Here is a 17,142-nt window from a genome sequence, read left to right on the forward strand (position 1 = left end):
ATAAGCACCACAAACTTTGATCTCCTTCTTTTAGGGTGGAAGGGAAGGGAAACTGCTAAGCTGGGAAGATGGCCACACAAATAACTAGACTTCTGAGTGGGAGTCCAAGATTTTGTTCCTTCATCCCTACTGTCATTCATTCATTCAAACAGTGCACTCTAGGCACCTTCCCCACACAGTAACCATCCACCAGTGAGACAGATCACACTAGACTTGGACTTGAGTCCAAGTGAGGATTCGTCATTTACTGATTCTATGACTTTGGAGAAGTGCTGTCCTTAAACCTCATCTTTCTCATTTTTGTCAAATAGGGATAATAATACCTTCTTGAATGGGGCATTGTTAGAGTTAAAAATGATGGAAGTTCCCCAGAAATGCACATACCTGTGTTCTGTAACATATGCCACTATTATTCTGCTAGGCCCTGAGCACATGATTAAAGAAATCATAAAGCAGTCTTTTTCTCCCCATAATCCCCTTTCCCAATCTAAGAGGGCAGCTAAAAGCTTATAGAGGTCCCATGCACAGATCAACATGTGAGATGCCAAAAGCCTATCTCCAATAACAGCATTCAGTCATCTAAAATCGTTCAAGCTCTTCTAATCTTCTGTTTCCTTTCCTTAGGTCTTGCAGCTCTACATACATAATCTGTGCTAAATCCTGTTGTTGGTGGAAGTCAAATGCTTAGGCACCAGTTGTGTTGTCCAACCCAAGTTCCTGTGCTTGAGGTAAAGTGAGGCCAAACAAACCAAAATGTTGGAGTTGAAGCAGAGAAAAGTTTATTGAAACGATTAAGCAAAGAGTACAGGCAGCTCATGCTATAAAGACCAGAACTCTCTGATGGACTTCAGGGGATAATTTTAAAAGGCAAGGTGAAGAGAAAGTCCAGTGTTTGTGATCAACTGTTGCATTATTTTCTGCTTGGTTGATGGTGAGGTAACAGGGTGGTGTCACAGGGTTTTATATCATCAGTCCTTAGGCTCTAGCTGGTGTGGGGGCTCCCTGCTTGTGGCCATCATACAGATAATTTCTTCCATCTGGTGGGGGTTTTAGTATCTGCAGAATAACTCAGGAATGTACATTTGATATTGTTATCTATTAATATGTCCTTCAGTGAGGAACTATGGATTCTGTGACTGTTGCATGGCTTATCTAGTGTTTAATTTTGTTTTTAAATTACATGTTCACATTCTTTCAGTCTTTTTTAAAAAAGAGTTTTATTTCTTTTTGGCTATGCTGGGTCTTCACTGCTGCACAGGCTTTTCTCTAATTGCAGCGAGCAGACGGCTATTCTTGATTGCAGTTAAGCAGACTTCTCATTGCACTGGCTTCTTTTGTTGTAGAGCATGGGCTCTACGGCATGCAGGTTTCAATAGCTGTAGCAGGTGGTTCAATAGTTGCTGCCCCCAGATTCTAGAGCATAGTTTCAAGTTGTGGACCCCAGGGTTAGTTACTTCAAGGCATATAGATCTTCCCTGACCAGGGATCCAACCTGTGTCTTCTGCATTAGCAGGCAGATTCTTTACCACTGAACCACCAAGGAAGCCCCAGTCATCAATTATTGAGCCACCTCTTGTAATTCAGAGGAGATCTGGGAGACTAAAGCTTTTCTACAAAAGGGAAGCAGGAAGAGGGCATGAGGTGGTGTGCTCCATCCCAGGAAGGCTCCATAGGGTCCTGCTCCATTACAGTTGGAGAACTTCCCACAGCGCCCTTGTCTGCCGCCCTCGCACGGGTGGAGAGAAGGGGAGGAGAGGGGCCACGGCCGCCTTCATCTCCACCTCTGTCCTGGCTTCCCCATCCCTGCCCCTCCTTCCCGGGTTATCTGGAGGAAGGAAAGGGACGGTGCCCATGCTGGGATGGGGGTCCCCGAAGGATCCCCGCAGCTGCCGGGGGTTAGCACCGAGAAATCAGATGCTGTGCGCGAGAGCTGGAAGCAAGCTGGGGAGAGACAGGGCGGGAAGTGGGGAGGGCAGCTGAACCCCACGTTCTGAAACTCCCCAGGAGCCACCCGGCAGGCCCCACTGTGCGTGGGCAAGGAAGGTGCCAAGAGGTAAGAGGGAGGACTTCCCGGTGCCCTCGCCCCCACCCCAGCCCCACCCCGTTTCAGGCCTGCCCCTCCCACTGGGCTTCAGGGGGTCTCCAACTACCCAGCCCCATCCCGGGGTCAACACCGAGCCTTTTGAAACAAGCAAAGCACAGGCGGGGTTGTGGTCCTGATGAGGGCAGAGTGCCCAGAAGCGAGGTGCTATCTCTTCGGCCAGCTCTCTCCTGGGGTCTCTCCACAGCTGATGGGCGTTTCTGAGCAGATGCGGGCTGATAGAGTTGGTACCTCCTTTCTCCACCTTCGGGTGGGTGCCTGGGTTCATAGCTCTCACTTCGGCAGAGTTTGCAGCCAGGTGCCTGAACGCTGGCGCCCTGGTGCAGGACTCCGAGTGCAGCACCGTCCTACCCGCCTGCATCAGCTGCGCCAGCATCCTCTCCGCGCACCTGCGTGTGGCTCCTGTCTGGCCACCCTTTCGTCCCGCTGTCCACACCGCTCCCGACTCAGGGCTCCAGGCGGTGGTGGCAGAGGCGCCTAGAGGGTGGTCCAGAAGGCTGGGACCAGGCAAGAGCTGACGCTCCATTTCCAGAATGGTGGTTCTGGTATACCGCCTAGCGGACTGGCACTGTGGTTGAGCCTCCAGCATCCCCGTTGGCGCCACCATGAGCACTCCGAGCAACTCCCCTGCCAAAGCGGCGCCCGCGCCCCAGTCCACGCCGGCCTCGGAGTCCACGCCAGCCTCGGAGCCCACGCCGGAGTCCACGCCGGAGCCCCAGTCCACGCCGGCCCCGGAGCCCACGCCGGAGCCCTCGCCGGTCCCCATGCCCTCGCCGGTCCCCGCGCCCTCGCCCGTGGCCGCTAGCAAGATGCACTTGGTGTACCCGGAGGTGAATCCCAACCCGCTGCTGCACTCGAACTTCTGCTCCCTTTTGTTTCTCAGGTGAGCGCCCCGTCTGAGCTGTGACCCGCCCGCCGCAGGCACCTTTCAGTGACCAAGGGGAGAGTCGAGGCGAGGGAGCATTTTCCGCGGGCGCCCAGGCAGCCGGTGGAGCCTCCCCAGTCCGGCCTTGTGGTCCCCGCCTGTGCCTGGGCTTGAGGAGTGAGGAGTGAGGGGAAGTCCTGGGCCTAGGAGCGGGACGCAGAAACCTGGTATCCGGAGCGCAGGATTTCCTAGCCTGGTCTCTCGCTGCTCCAGCATCCTCCAGGGCCCTGGAGCCCGGGGAGCAGGAGGCAGGGAGGTTAAAAACCCAGATTGCCCCGGGGGAGTCGCCACCCAAACGGAGAACGAACTGGATCCCTACATTCCATTTTTAGCGGGCTTCCCCAGTACAGCTCAGGATTTCCAGTTCTAAACTAATTTGCACCCTTTCCCCACAAGGGTGCAAACAAGCAAGCAGTTTATGAACAGCTTCCTTTATCTAATTAGTACCCTGCCATTAGATGTCTTTGCCATCTTCCAGTGATGTCCCCACTGGAAGTTACATTTCCCATGTAACTTAGGTGACACCTGGGTTCCAGCTGCACTGGGCTCTGTCTGTCCCTGTATCTATGACCATGTCTTTCTTTTCCTCCCTCTCTCTCTTCCTGTGTGGCTTACACTGCATGTCCTGGTACCTAGTTGTGACAAATTTCATGTATGTAAAAAAAACTATTGCTTTTTGTTTAATGAATGGGGACCCTGTTCTTGAACATGTTTTGCTTTTGCCTGGGATATACATCTTGGAATAGAGTGTGCATTTGATCACAGCCCTTTTCCCTGTTGTGAATATTTCTGCTTTCACCTTTGAGGACCACTTGGGGGATAAGGTCACTGAAGGCTGTGGGGTCTTAACCGGACCTTTAGCCTTTGGAGAAGAGGTGAAAGGTCTTGATGCAGGTGGTTCTACCTTGGAGTCATTTGGTCCTGAAACCACTCAGGGGTCCCTGAGATGGGAGGAAACACACACAGATGAAAAACAGCACAGAGAGATGTAAGAAAGTTTTCCCTCTGGTAACCGGGACTACAAACTAGCTGGGCCTGAAGCTTTGGGTTTTAATTGCTCTTGGATGATAATTAGATTTTTTTTGTTTCTAGACCCTAACCCATTCATATTTCCCATACATTCTGACATTTCCTTTTTTAAGGGGAAGATATAGGGGATCCTCATGGGATGGGAGTCACTGTACTTATCTTCATGGTAGTGTGTTCAGTGTGTAGCTACATCTCTTGGCCATTTGGCAGCCCTTAAGGCAAGAGAGGCCTAGAAGTAGGAGTGTAGGGGTGGTTACTGTAAATAATAACAAAATAGACACATGTCTCCTTAACTTCTGCAGGGCAGGCAACTCTCCGGGCGTGTTCTATTTGTAGATTTGCAAAATGTGTATATGTATGTGTGGAAATGGGAAAGTGAAGACTCCTCATTGATTTGGGTAGCCACCTATTTCCAGTTTTCCTGCCAGAGGGGAAAGAGCTAGTACCTCTTACCTCACACCTGAAGGCACTGAAGCAGAGAGGCTGAGTAAATTGCCCATATCACACAGCTAGTAAGTGTTGGAGTTGGATCTCAAACCAGGCCATCTGTCTCCCCAGCCTGTGTTATCCTGTATGTAACTGCTGTACTGAGCTGCCTTTGTGGACACTTGTTCTTAAATGCAGGGAGAAGGCAATTCCAAACACGCCTTTGGTCTTGTTGGCAGGAGTTTCTCAAAGTTCTTAAAGTTCTTGCTGTTGGAGATGATGCATGTGAAACATTCTATAATCAAGCTTTAGGATAGCTGTTCTCAGCTGTTCTCTGTTCTCAGAGTCTGGCTCTCAGACCGGCAGCATCCTTGTCACCTGGGAGCTTGTTAGAAATAAAATTCCCCCCCGTGCTCCTTCTAGACCAGTTTTGTAAAGTTAGAAACTCTGGGGATGGGGTTAAACAAGCTCCAGGTGATTCTGATGGAAGGTGGAGGCTGGTTTCTGCTTTAAGTTATTCCTCCCATTGGCATTGTTACTTCATTATTAACTTTTTTAAAGGGGTTTAGACTTTGTGAGGAGAAGGCAATGGCACCCCACTCCAATACTCTTGCCTGGAAAATCCCATGGACGGAGGGGCCTGGTGGGCTGCCATCTATGGGATCGCACAGAGTCAGACACGACTGAAGCGACTTAGCAGCAGCAGCAGACTTTGTGAAGTTGGTTGTTGACCATGATTGCCATCTTGTATGTAAAGTCTGAGGTACCCTCGTGATTTCCTTGTGTCCCCCATTTGCTGATTCTGGGAAGTGGAAATGAGTCCAGCTAGAAAATGCTGCCCAGAGACAAGACCCAACTTGTAGAGAGAAACCATGTTTTCATCTTCTCATTGGGTATTTGTTTTTGTTTTTTGTTTTTCTCAAATTTCATCAGCTTTCTAAACTTGTAAGTGATGCCAGTAACTAGCTTATTGATTTTATACAAATGGCCTCACTGGCTTTTTAGTGTTTCACAACACAGTTTAGAGTTAGCGTCTAAGAGAAGTTGACATTATAGCTAATGGTATTTGTTGTGGATTTTTTAAAATGATAAACATTTTTCTATTTCTGTAAGACATTTAAAGCTATAGAAGAAAGTAGAATTTATTTTCTGTTACCATATAGATTTGCCGATATTTTGGTTGTTTCTTAGTCTTTCCTCCAGAACTCTTTTTGTATACCTGTGCATATGCATGCATCTTTTCTATAAAACTAGTTTTGAATCTTGATTCCTTCTTAATTTTCTGTGTTTAACATTTATTTATAACATTAAGTTATGTTCAGAGCATGATATTTAATTGTCATTTATGCAATCTTGTACTTAAGTTTAATGTAGTTTATTGCTGATTATGATATGCATATCCACGAACATGTACTTTGGTGTATCTTCCTTTTTCTAAAGTCCTAGGAATACGATAACTTGTGAAAGGTTGAACTGTTTTCCACAATGTTCAGATCAATTTGCCCTCTTCTATTTTTTTGCCACACTGCACTGCATGTGGAATCTAAGTTTCTGACTAGTAAAGAACCTAGGCTTTTGGCTGTGACAGCTCTGAGTCTTAATATCTGGACCGCTAGGGAACTGCCAGTTTGCCCTCATAGTAGCTCTTAGTTTGCCTATTTTATTGCCAACTTTGAGTATGTGAATTACATTTTTTCAAGGTCTAAAGTTAAAAAAAAATGTGAAACAATTTTAATTTGAATTTATTGATCTATATAGATGGGACTTTTTTTTGAAACATTTACATCTATTGACCATTTATTTGTGTTTATTTGAATTGTCTATTAATAGATTTTTTTCTCTCTGAGGAATTTATATTTTGAAATAATTTTCAATAATGCTTATAATATTTTTCCAGATTTTCATTTGTCCTTTACTTTAGAGCTATCATTATTTATGTTGGTTTCTCCTGTTTCTTTTTAACCTATTTTAAATTCCAGCATCATCTACCTCTCTGTAAACATTTTATTTCAGCATTTTTGTTTCATTTATAAGAATAAAGGCAGCTAAAATTTCTTTTAGTATTTGATATAAGATAGTCCTCCTCCTTTTTTCTGAAACAGCTCTTCTTCCCATCATGGTTTATTGAATGATTCTTCTTTTTACCCATTATTGGAAATCAGTGGCACAATTTATGAACCATGTCCAGTCTGACGAGATTCTCCCTGATGATGTCCCTGATGTCCTCACTGCAGCCTCTGGGGTGAGCTCTGCATTTCTCTCCACCCTCGTCCCAGAGGCCAGCAGGTTGGGGGTGAGTGCAGGACCTGTCCCCAGAGATGAGGGTGGGGCAGGGCCTTGGACCAGAAGCACTTGGCCCTTCAGGGAGTGGTTACATCCTCACTACCCTAACACTGGGCACGTCACAGTCAGTGAACTGACACCTTGCCAAGGGAGTGTGGACGTGGAAACTGTCACTGGTGTTAAGACAGACTCTCCAGAGATTCTTGTCAGAGAAACTGATGGCATGAGAGGGACATGAACTGGCTGAATGCTGAGATGGTTTAGACAGACTGGTCCTGTTAGGTCCTCAGTAACTCTACCATGAAAGCATAGAAATGTTTAATATCAAACCAGGATTCTTGGCACCATTTTCAGAATACGACTGGTATGAATCTTGTTGTTCTTCATTAACAGTCAGAAAATCCACATGTTGTTGATGGAGGCTGGGTGAGCTCTCCAGGGCTCTTTCTCTGGTCTTGATCTGTTCCCCTTTCCTAAGCATTTCTTTTGATGAGTTTTGGTAATTTTAATACAATAACTACAGCCCCAAGCAAGATGTAGAACATCCCAAAGGTATATTCAAATTTACTACCATGTCTTTAAGGCAAAATAAAAAGCCTAACATATCCAAGTTTATCGCCTATAGTTTATGCTTGATCTCTTTGGTCTTTATAGTTCTGCATCTGGTCAGCCTGAGAGGTATTAGCTAGTGTCCACTCAGATGTGTCAAGTGGATAATTTGCCTTTCTGAGTTGTCCATGGGTCCCCTGATCATGTTGACTCTCTTTCCTCTGTTGCCTTGACTATCAGATATTTCTGCAGCAAAGATGGCTTTATTCAGGATCAGCAGAGAATCACGGTTCCATACCTACAACCAGAGTGAGCCATGTTCAAGTCCCCACAGGGCAAGGGATGAAGAGCATCTTTATATAAGGGAAAAGGAAGTTGGGAGGACTGTCAAAAAAAGTGTCCATGGCTTTTCATTAGCTGAGCCCTTGCCAGAAAGGAGAGGAGTCTTTCTTCTTCCTGTTGGACTCTGCTATTGTAACCTCATCTATCAAAGTTATCAGAGGCTTTCTACTGGGGACCACATGGGATTACTAGAGAGCACTGTCGGGGGTGACAGCTTCCCTTTGTCTGACAGGACTTTGTTCAGAGCACCAGTGATCCTCTCAGAGGACCTTCTCAGCAGCTTTGGGGAGTGTTACCTCCACATGTTCCCCCTGTTTGTCAGAGGCCAATACTGCGAGCTTATGTGGCTAGTTCAAATTCTTACAACCAGAAAGCTGCAATCTAGACTTTAACACAGGAAGATTTCACACCTGAGGTGTATCGAGTAAAATTTTTCCTCATTTAATTTTAAAAAATAGTAATAAAGTGCACTTAACATAAAATTTACCATCTGAATTATTTTTAAGCATTTGGTTCAGTGTTGTTAAGTACATTCACATTATTGTGCAACCAGTTTCCAGAACTCTTTTCATCCTGCATCAATATGTCATCAAACACTAATTCCCACTCCCCTTTCCCTCAGCCCCTGACAACCACAGGGTCACTTTGTTTCTTTCTGAATTTGACTGCTCTCAGCACCTTTATGAAAGTGGAGTCATACAGTGCTTGTCTTTTGTGACTGCAGTGTTTTACACCCCCATCATCAGTGTGCAAGGGTTCCAATTTCTCCATATCCTTGCCAAACCTCCTTCTCTTGCTCGTCTTCCCCCTTCTGCTTTCCTCCTTCCTCTTCCCTGCCTTGTCCCCCCTCCTCCCTTCCTTCACCTCCTCTTTCTACCTCTCCCTCCTCTTCCTCCTTCTTCACCCCTCCTAATATGTGTGAAGTGGTGTCTGATTGTGATTTTGATTTGCATTTCCCTAAGGATTCAGGTGGCTCTAGTAAAAAACATGCCTGCCAATGCAGGAGACATAAGAGAGATGGGTTAGATCCCTGGGGTCTGCAAGATCCCCTGGAGAACAGCATGGAAACCCACTCCAGTATTCTTGCCTGAAGAATCCCATGGACAGAGGAGCCTGGTAGGCTTCAGTCTGTAGCATCACACAGAGATGGACACGAATGAATCGACTTAGCACACACAAGGATTTGTGATGTTAAGCATCTTTTCCTCTGCAGGGAAACCTTTTTGTTGTTGTTGTTGTTGTTCTTCAAGCTTTGTCTGCTTTATTTCACTACATGAAGTTAAGCAATAAGGCAAAACAGTAACCTGTCATTCATAAAGACCAAGGAGTGCCTCTCATTCCCAAAAGGGACCAAGAAGGATATTTCTTACAAATGTGCATGACATTTAGCTCATTAAGCCTATAAACAGTCTGAACAAAAGAAAACTCTGGTGCACGAATCAAATTACAAATTCAAATTAACCGTTAAGTTCCCCAAATTGTAGTTTCTATGCCAATGACATCTAATTGGTCTTCAGTGGCCCACACTGACTATAAAAATCTGCAAGCAGACTTTTAAAGAGGGTCTTTCAGAGTAAGTCCTGCTGCTAATTGTCTGAGTATTTCTTATAGGGAATAACTGTAGGATGAATGACCCAGGTGTTTCAAATCTGTTAAGTGGTTAAAGCACAGAGACAAATGCTTTTGTTTTAGAAGGAAATTTAGAGCAACATATTAAGGGTCATGGTGATACTCACCTGGAGTGGAAAATTGGAGTAGAGGACAATTGAGGTCCTGGGTCCTCAGTGCTTGGGTCCAGTCTTCAGATTCCTGGACTGGAGTTCTTTAGAAGTGCCAAGTTACCAGGGTTAGCAAAATCTGAAATTCAGTCTCTCTTATTCCTTCTTTAATAGTTCATAGACATTCATTTACTTAAAAAATAATTCTTAAACATCTCCTCTGTACCCATACTGTACTAGGAATAATGCAATAAATAAGAGAAACATGGTCTCTGCTCATGGGTTATTATTGTCTGGCTTTGGAAATTTCCTTACCCAGTAAAATAGTGTTAATCCTTGGGCTATTTCCACATATTATTAACATGTAACTAATACATAGTCAATTTAATAGGGTTTGGAGGAATCCTCTATACAGTTACTGTTTTTCATTTTATGAAGTGAAGTTAAAGTTGCTCAGTCATGTCCAGCTCTTTGTGATCCCATGGACTATACAGTCCATGGAATTCTTCAGGCCAGAATAACAGAGTGGGTAGCTGTTCCCTCCTCCAGGGCATCTTCCCAACCTAGGGATAGAACCCAGGTATCCCACATTGCAAGTGGATTCTTTACCAGCCGAGCCACCAGGGAAGCCCATTTCATTTTATAGTTAATAAGTAATTTGGAGAAAGATAATTTGAGGTTATATGAATACCATGCTGCACATCAAACTTTCAACCATTAGGTTTAGCTTCCATTGATACTTTTGTAACTCCATGTTCATTCTGTTTATTTGCATTCTTGAATACAAGAGCTTTCCCTTCTCTCATGTATATGTAGCAGTATGGATTGATGGATCCTTTTGTTATTTAATAGATTGTGATTCATTGCCATTTATTTTGATGCCTAAAGAATCCCAGATTTGTTTAGTAAGAGCCATTCAAGCTGGCTTCTCTGTCCTCCTACACATCCTCATGATTCCTTGAGTGCTTCCTTATTTTTTAGCATAAGTTGTCCCAGGTCCATCTTCTACTTTCTCTGCCTGTTGGTCTCAGCCTGTAGATAGTGATGCGGTTGGTGGGAATGCCTGGAGCTCTGCTCATCTTGGCCTGTACTAGTTACAGCAGCCCGCACAGGCATTCCCCTTCTGGAGCCAGTGTTGCGGTTGGACTGGCCCTTGTGGTTCTTAGGATTGTGAGACACAGCTCAGTGACAACCACCAGGGAATTTTCAAATGCCAAGGTGTATCACTCACATGACCTGAAGAGTACAAGGCATGCCTGGAGCTACATAAGGAGGTCCTAGGTAGAAAGAGAGAGAGAAAGAGACTGTGAAAACTAGTGAGTGAAAGAGCTTGGACCTGGTGTTCTGCCTTTTGGGGATTGAAGGTGGGGTGCGCTAGGATTTAGCAGGTTCACTCTATTGATGAATTTAAAAAATAAGAGCGGGAATTAAAGTGCGGGAAGGGAGAAGCAAGCAGTCAGTGAGATGGTCTGTTATCAAGTCAACCAGCACTTTCTGAAAAAGGGAACTGCATGGGTGGGGCGGCCTGGCTTTTTATCTGGTTGTATAACTGACTCATGTTCATTGGAGATGGATAGCTTTGAGGTGTATGTCTCCAAAGCTTAATGTCAGGCGTTTATATTGCAATTAAAAAAGGTGATTATCAGGTGCTAAAACACACTGCCACAACCTTGGAACCAGCCATTTCTTCAAGGAACCTTGGTTCCTTTTAGAGAAGAAAGATATTAATAAGTCAGGATCTGGGTGGAGGGGGCCAAAGGGACAGACTTCCCTAAAATAAGTAAGTCATGGGAATGTAATGTCTGATAGAGTGACCACAGTTATAGTGCTTTATTGCATATTAGAAAGCTGTTGAGAGTTGACCTTAAAAGTTCTCACCACAAAAAAAAAAAAAAATTATTGTGTATGTTAAAAAAAATAACTTTGAGATCTGGGTCTGGAGTGTTCTTTGCTACTAGTGTGTCATTGCTTCCAAGGTCCTTCAGGATATAGAGCTAGACAGTTCAGTTTCGTTCAGTTGCTCAGTCGTGTCCAACTCTTTGTGACCCCATGAATCGCAGCACGCCAGGCCTCCCTGTCCATGACCAACTTCCGGAGTTCACTCAAACTCACGTCCATCAAGTCGGTGATGCCATCCAGCCATCTCATCCTCTGTCATCCCCTTTTCCTCCTGCCCCCAATCCCTCCCAGCATCAGAGTCTTTTCCAAAGAGTCAACACTTCGCATGAGGTGGCCAAAGTACTGGAGTTTCAGCTTTAGCATCATTCCTTCCAAAGAAATCCCAGGGCTGATCTCCTTTAGAATGGACTGGTTGGATCTCCTTGCAGTCCAAGGGACTCTCAAGAGTCTTCTCCAACACCACAGTTCAAGAGCATCAATTCTTCAGTGCTCAGCTTTCTTCACAGTCCAACTCTCACATCCATACATGACCACTGGAAAAACCATAGCCTTGACTAGATGGACTTTTGTTGTCAAAGTTATGTCTCTGCTTTTCAATGTGCTCTCTAGGCTGGTCATAACTTTCCTTCTAAGAAGTAAGTGTCTCTTAATTTCATGGCTGCAGTCACCATCTGCAGTGATTTTGGAGCCCAAAAAAATAAAGTCTGACACTGTTTCCACTGTTTCCCCATCTATTTCCCATGAAGTGATGGGACCAGATACCATGATCTTCGTTTTCTGAATATTGAGCTTTAAGCCAACTTTTTCACTCTCCTCTTTCACTTTCATCAAGAGGCTTTTTAGTTCCTCTTCACTTTCTGCCATAAGGGTCGTGTCACCTGTGTGTGTAAATATCCAATTTTTTTTCTTCCATATTTCTATATATTTACAGTGTAGACTATTTCTTTTTACAAAGCCCATAAATGTAGGATTCTAATTAGAGTTGTATAATTTGAATATATACCACTCTCCTTTTCTCTTAATTTATAACAGGTGGATAAACCCCTTTTTCCTATTTGGTCACAAATGGAGATTGAAAGAAAATGAGATACACTCAGTGCTTCCAAAAGATTGCTCCCAGCACCTTGGAGAAGAGCTGCAAGGGTGAGCACAGACAGCAGGGAGAAGGGGAGGAAGAGTGAGAATTTCCACTTGGGGGGTTCTTCTGAGACTCCTCCCCTGACTCTGCATGCTCAGTCCCTCAGGCTGACCCCAGGCTTAGCCCACTTTGGAGGCTGGGGGAGCCCGTGTTCCCTGTGCATCTGTGGATGTGAAGGGAGCCTGCGGTCAAGGCCCTGGAGGCCAAGCTCTGTCCCCAGAGGTGGGGTCCCTGGAGGACAGTGTCTGCCCTTCTGAGCTGCTCATGACCTGTGAATCCAGCAAAGCCTCAAGGCCTATTTTTCTGGTGCTTCAGTCTACACCACTCATCTTTCAGGAGCCCTGTGAGCAGTTAGCCAGTATCTATGGGGCAGCCACAGAGCGCCCTGTAGTGAAGGCTAATCTTCCACCCTGGCCCCTCCCCCATTTTCCCTATGGCAGTGCTGTTCTTTACTGTGCTTTTGCTCATCACAGGTACTGGAAGCAAGAAGTTGACAGAGCTGAGAAAAATGGAGAGAAGCCTTCTTTAAAGAAAGCAATCATAAAGTGCTACTGGAAATCCTGTTTATTATCTTCAATTTTTATATTTTTTGAGGTAAAGGCTTTTATAAACAGTGCATTGCTTTCATTGTACTTGGGCCAGTACTGAGATGGATGCGACTGGTGAGAGAGACCAGTGGTTTAACATCCTGTAGGCCAGTGGTTGTATTTATTCTCAGCATAAACAGGCATTTACCTAGAGAATTGGTCTTCTGGAGATTGCTATTTGTCTTTTAACCAATTAACACATAGTGTCATGGGAGGAAAGACTGAAAAGCAAAGACATTTTAGACCATGTTAGGACATCGTTGGTGCTCAGAAAATGATATAAATGCTAAAATTAATCCTAGATCAAGAGAATACCCTAAAACCTAAAGGAATATGTGGTTTGGAGGAAGTAAACTTGGGGCAGAGCCCCAGTAACATAAGACATTTTACAGGTGCTCAGTTCAGTGCAGTTGCTCAGGCATGTCTAACTCTTTGAGACTGCAACATGTCAGGCTTCCCTGCCCATCAGCAACTGCTGGAGCTTTCTCAAACTCATGTCCATCGAGTAGGTGATACCATCCAACCATCTCGTCCTCTGTCATCCCCTTCTCCTTCTACCTTCAATCTTTCCCAGCATCAGGGTCTTTTCCAATGAGTCAGTTCCTCGAGTCAGGTGGCCAAAGTATTGGAGCTTCAGCTTTAGTCCTTCCAGTGAATATTCAGGATTGAGTCCTTTAGGATTGACTTGTTGGATCTCCTTGCAGTCCAAGGGACTCTCAAGAGTCTTCTTCAAAACCACGGTTCAAAAGCATCAATTCTTCAGTGTTCAGCCTTCTTTATGGTCCAACTCTCACATCCATACTTGGCTACTGGAAAAACCATAGCTTTGACTAGTCAGATGTTTGTCAGCAATGTCTCTGTTTTTTAATATGCTGTTTAGGTGGTTCATAGTTTTTATTCCAAGAAGCATGTGTCTTTTAATTTCATGGCTGCAGTCACCATCTGCAGTGGTTTTGGAGCCCCAGAAAATAAAGTCTCTCACTGTTTCCATTGTTTCCCCATCTATTTGACATGAAATGATGGGACCAGATGCAATGATCTTCATTTTTTGAATGTTGAGTTTTAAGCCAGCTTTTTCACTCTCCACTTTCATTTTCATTAAGAGGTTCTTCAGTTCCTCTTCACTTTCTGCCATAAGGGTGGTGTCATCTGGATATCTGAAGTTATTGCTATTTCTCCCGGCAATCTTGATTCCAGCTTGTGCTTCATCCAGCCAGGCATTTTGCATGATGTACTCTGCATATAAATTAAATAAGCAGGGTGACAACATACAGCCTTGACGTAACTCCTTTCCCAATTTGGAAGCAGCCTGTTGTTCCATGTCTGGTTCTAATTGTTGTTTCCTGACCTACATATTGATTTCTCAGGAGGCAGATAAGGTGGTCTGGTGTGTTCTCATCTCTTTAAGCATTTTCCATAGTTTGCTGTAATCCACACAGTCAAAGGATTTGGCATAGTCAATAAAGCAGAGGAAGATGTTTTTCTGGAATTCTATTGCTTTTTCTATGATCTGATGGATGTTGGCAATTTGATCTCTGGTTCCTCTGCCTTTTATAAATCCAGCTTGAACTTCTGGAAATTCTCCATTCACATACTGTTGAAGCCACACTTGGAGAATTTTGAGCATTACTTTGCTAGAGTGCAAGATGAATGCAATTGTGCGGTAGTTTGAACATTCTTTGGCATTGCCTTTTTTGGGATTGAAATGAAAGCTGACCTTTTCCAGTCCCATGGCCCCTGTTGAGTTTTCAAAATTTGTTGGCACATTGAGTGCAGCACTTTCACAGAATCATCACTTAGGACTTGAAATAGCTCAAATGGAATTCCATCACCTCCACTAGCTTTGTTCATGGTGATGCTTCCTAAGGCTCACTTTACTTTGCACTCCAGGATGTCTGGCTACAGGTGAGTGATCACACCATCATGATTATCTGGCTGATAAAGATCTTTTTTGTATAGTTCTTCTGTGTATTCTCTCCACCTCTTCTTAATATCTCCTGCTTCTCTTAGGTCCATATGGTTTCTGTCCTCTGTTGTGTCCCTCTTTGCATGAAATTTTCTTGGTATCTCTAATTTTCTTGAAGAAATCTCTATTCTTTGCCATTCTATTGTTTTCCTCTCTTTCATTGCCTTGATTTACAAGGAAGGCTTTCTTATCTCTCCTTGCTGTTCTTTGGAACTCTGCATTCAGATGGGTATATCTTTCCTTTTCTCCTTTGACTTTAGCTTCTCCTCTTTACTCAGCTATTTGTAAGGCCTCCTCAGACAACCATTTTTCCTTTTTGCATTTCTTTTTCTTGGGGATGGTCTTGATCCCTGCCTGCTGTACAATGTCACAAACCTCTGTCCATATTTCTTCAGGCACTTTGCCTATCAGATATAATCCCTTGAATCTATTTGTTACTTCCACTGTATAATCATAAGGGATTTAAGTTGTACCTATATCGTCTAGTGGTTTTCCCATCCTTCTTCAATTTAAGTCTGAATTTTGCAATAAGGAGTTCATTATAGGTACTCAGCAAATAATACGGAGAAGACAATGGCACCCCACTCCAGTATTCTTGCCTGGAAAATCCCATGGACTGAGGAGCCTGGTAGGCTGCAGTCCATGAGGTCACTAAGAGTCGGACAACTGAGCAACTTCACTTTCACTTTTCACTTTCATGCATTGGAGAAGGAAATGGCAACCCACTCCAGTGTTCTTGCCTGGAGAATCCCAGTGACGGAGGAGCCATCTATGGGGTCACACAGAGTCGGACATGACTGAAGCAACTTAGCAGCAGCAGTAGCAAATAATAATTAATTTGACCAGGTCACATGTGATAAATGCTTTCCTAAGATAAGATCATCCCCTCTCCCCTTCCAGGGGAACAGAACCCGGGACCCTGCATCTGGGCTGGAGCTGCCCAGAACTCCCAAGAGCACATCCTTCCCTGGGTTTTCCACTTCCCCAATGGCTGGCACTGTGAGCCAAAACCCCCGTGTGGAGGAGCTCCAGCTTCACCATGAATTCATTGACCCTTCATGCTAGTTTCTGTCCTGGCTGTGGGGGTGGTTTTCTGGTTGAAGGGGGAGTCTTGGTACCTGGGATTGGCAGAGGGTGGAGAAAGGCATGTGCAGGGAAAACCAGAGTAGAAAGCCATGAGGTCAGTGACCTCCATGACCCTGAAGATCCTGGGTCAAGATCCCCAGAGGACAGTTCAACTGGGGACAGTGCCATCAGCCCCCTGTTCTGGCTGAGCCTGCTGGAGGTCTACTGCAGACCCCCCTGGGTGGCTCGTGCTCTCTGTAGTCCCTTAGCACTGCCTTAGGGACATGGGTGGCCTGTGAGTGTGTGGGAGCAGGAGGGATAGAAGATACAGTTGCTGAGAGGGGGGTGTTTTAGGTGGAGAAGGTGGTGAGTTGTCATCATTCCATTGTATTGGGGGGGTGAGGTGATAGCCCAGGTGGTTTTCAGGTGGAAGGTGTGGCTCTTAAGGTTGTTTTCTTCTGAAGAGCATGCAGGCAGCTGGGTAGGTGAAGTCCACCCCACACAACTGAAAAAACCAGAAAATCTGTCAATTCACTGGTAACTGGATGGCCCTGGCAGGTTGAAGTCTCATTAATGACACAGGTGGACTAGCCATTGTGCTAGAGACTGGGGACAGGTATATGAGGGAAAGTGCTACCTTTAAGAGGGCTCTGACGACCCAGATATTGCAGTGCCTTGTGGCAGGGTAATGTGTTGATTTCACAGTTTCCCAGCCCCAGCCATGCTTCCTGCTGGGGATCCAGGAAGGCCAGGCCTGGGGGCTGCATAAGGTGCAATTGGCAGAGCTCCGGCCTCTGTTTCAGGAGGCTGATTGTTGGGTGGTCATGGCAGAGAAGTGGGGAGTCGAGGACCTGGTAAAGGTGGGGCTCATGCTCTGTAGTACTAGAAGTACTAGTGGCAGTAACAGAGGATCATACTCATAGTAGTGGTGGTGGCAGGGACTGCTGCTGCTGCTGCTGTCGCTTCAGTCGTGTCCGACTCTGTGCAACCCCATAGATGGCAGCCCACTAGGCTCCTCTGTCCCTTGGATTCTCCAGGCAAAAATACTGGAGTGGGTTGCCATTTCCTTCTCCAATGCATGAAAGTTAAAAGTGAAAGTGAAGTCGCTCAGTCA

The 17,142-nt window shown here is 45.1% G+C and overlaps 1 protein-coding gene across 1 annotated transcript; it reads left to right on the forward strand.

The window, feature by feature from the left end:
* Window positions 1-2,376: 2,376 nt before the first annotated feature.
* LOC132346710 (uncharacterized protein UU044-like) lies at window positions 2,377-16,028 on the forward strand. The gene is made up of 4 exons (XM_059892176.1): window positions 2,377-2,984; window positions 12,305-12,415; window positions 12,884-13,004; window positions 15,864-16,028. Exons 1-4 carry the CDS (start codon window positions 2,707-2,709, stop codon window positions 16,026-16,028), a joined length of 675 nt encoding a protein of 224 aa, XP_059748159.1. The 5' UTR covers window positions 2,377-2,706.
* Window positions 16,029-17,142: the final 1,114 nt, after the last annotated feature.

This window comes from Bos taurus, chromosome 12, assembly GCF_002263795.3.
Source record: "Bos taurus isolate L1 Dominette 01449 registration number 42190680 breed Hereford chromosome 12, ARS-UCD2.0, whole genome shotgun sequence".
Taxonomy (NCBI): domain Eukaryota; kingdom Metazoa; phylum Chordata; class Mammalia; order Artiodactyla; family Bovidae; genus Bos; species Bos taurus.

Coding starts and splice junctions, on each gene's coding strand:
- LOC132346710 (XM_059892176.1), top strand. CDS start 2,707: ATGAGCACTCCGAGCAACTCCCCTGCCAAAGCGGCGCCCGCGCCCCAG. Junction 12,416..12,883: donor CTTGGAGAAGAGCTGCAAGG/GTGAGCACAGAC, acceptor TGCTCATCACAG/GTACTGGAAGCAAGAAGTTG. Junction 13,005..15,863: donor CAATTTTTATATTTTTTGAG/GTAAAGGCTTTT, acceptor CTCCCCTTCCAG/GGGAACAGAACCCGGGACCC.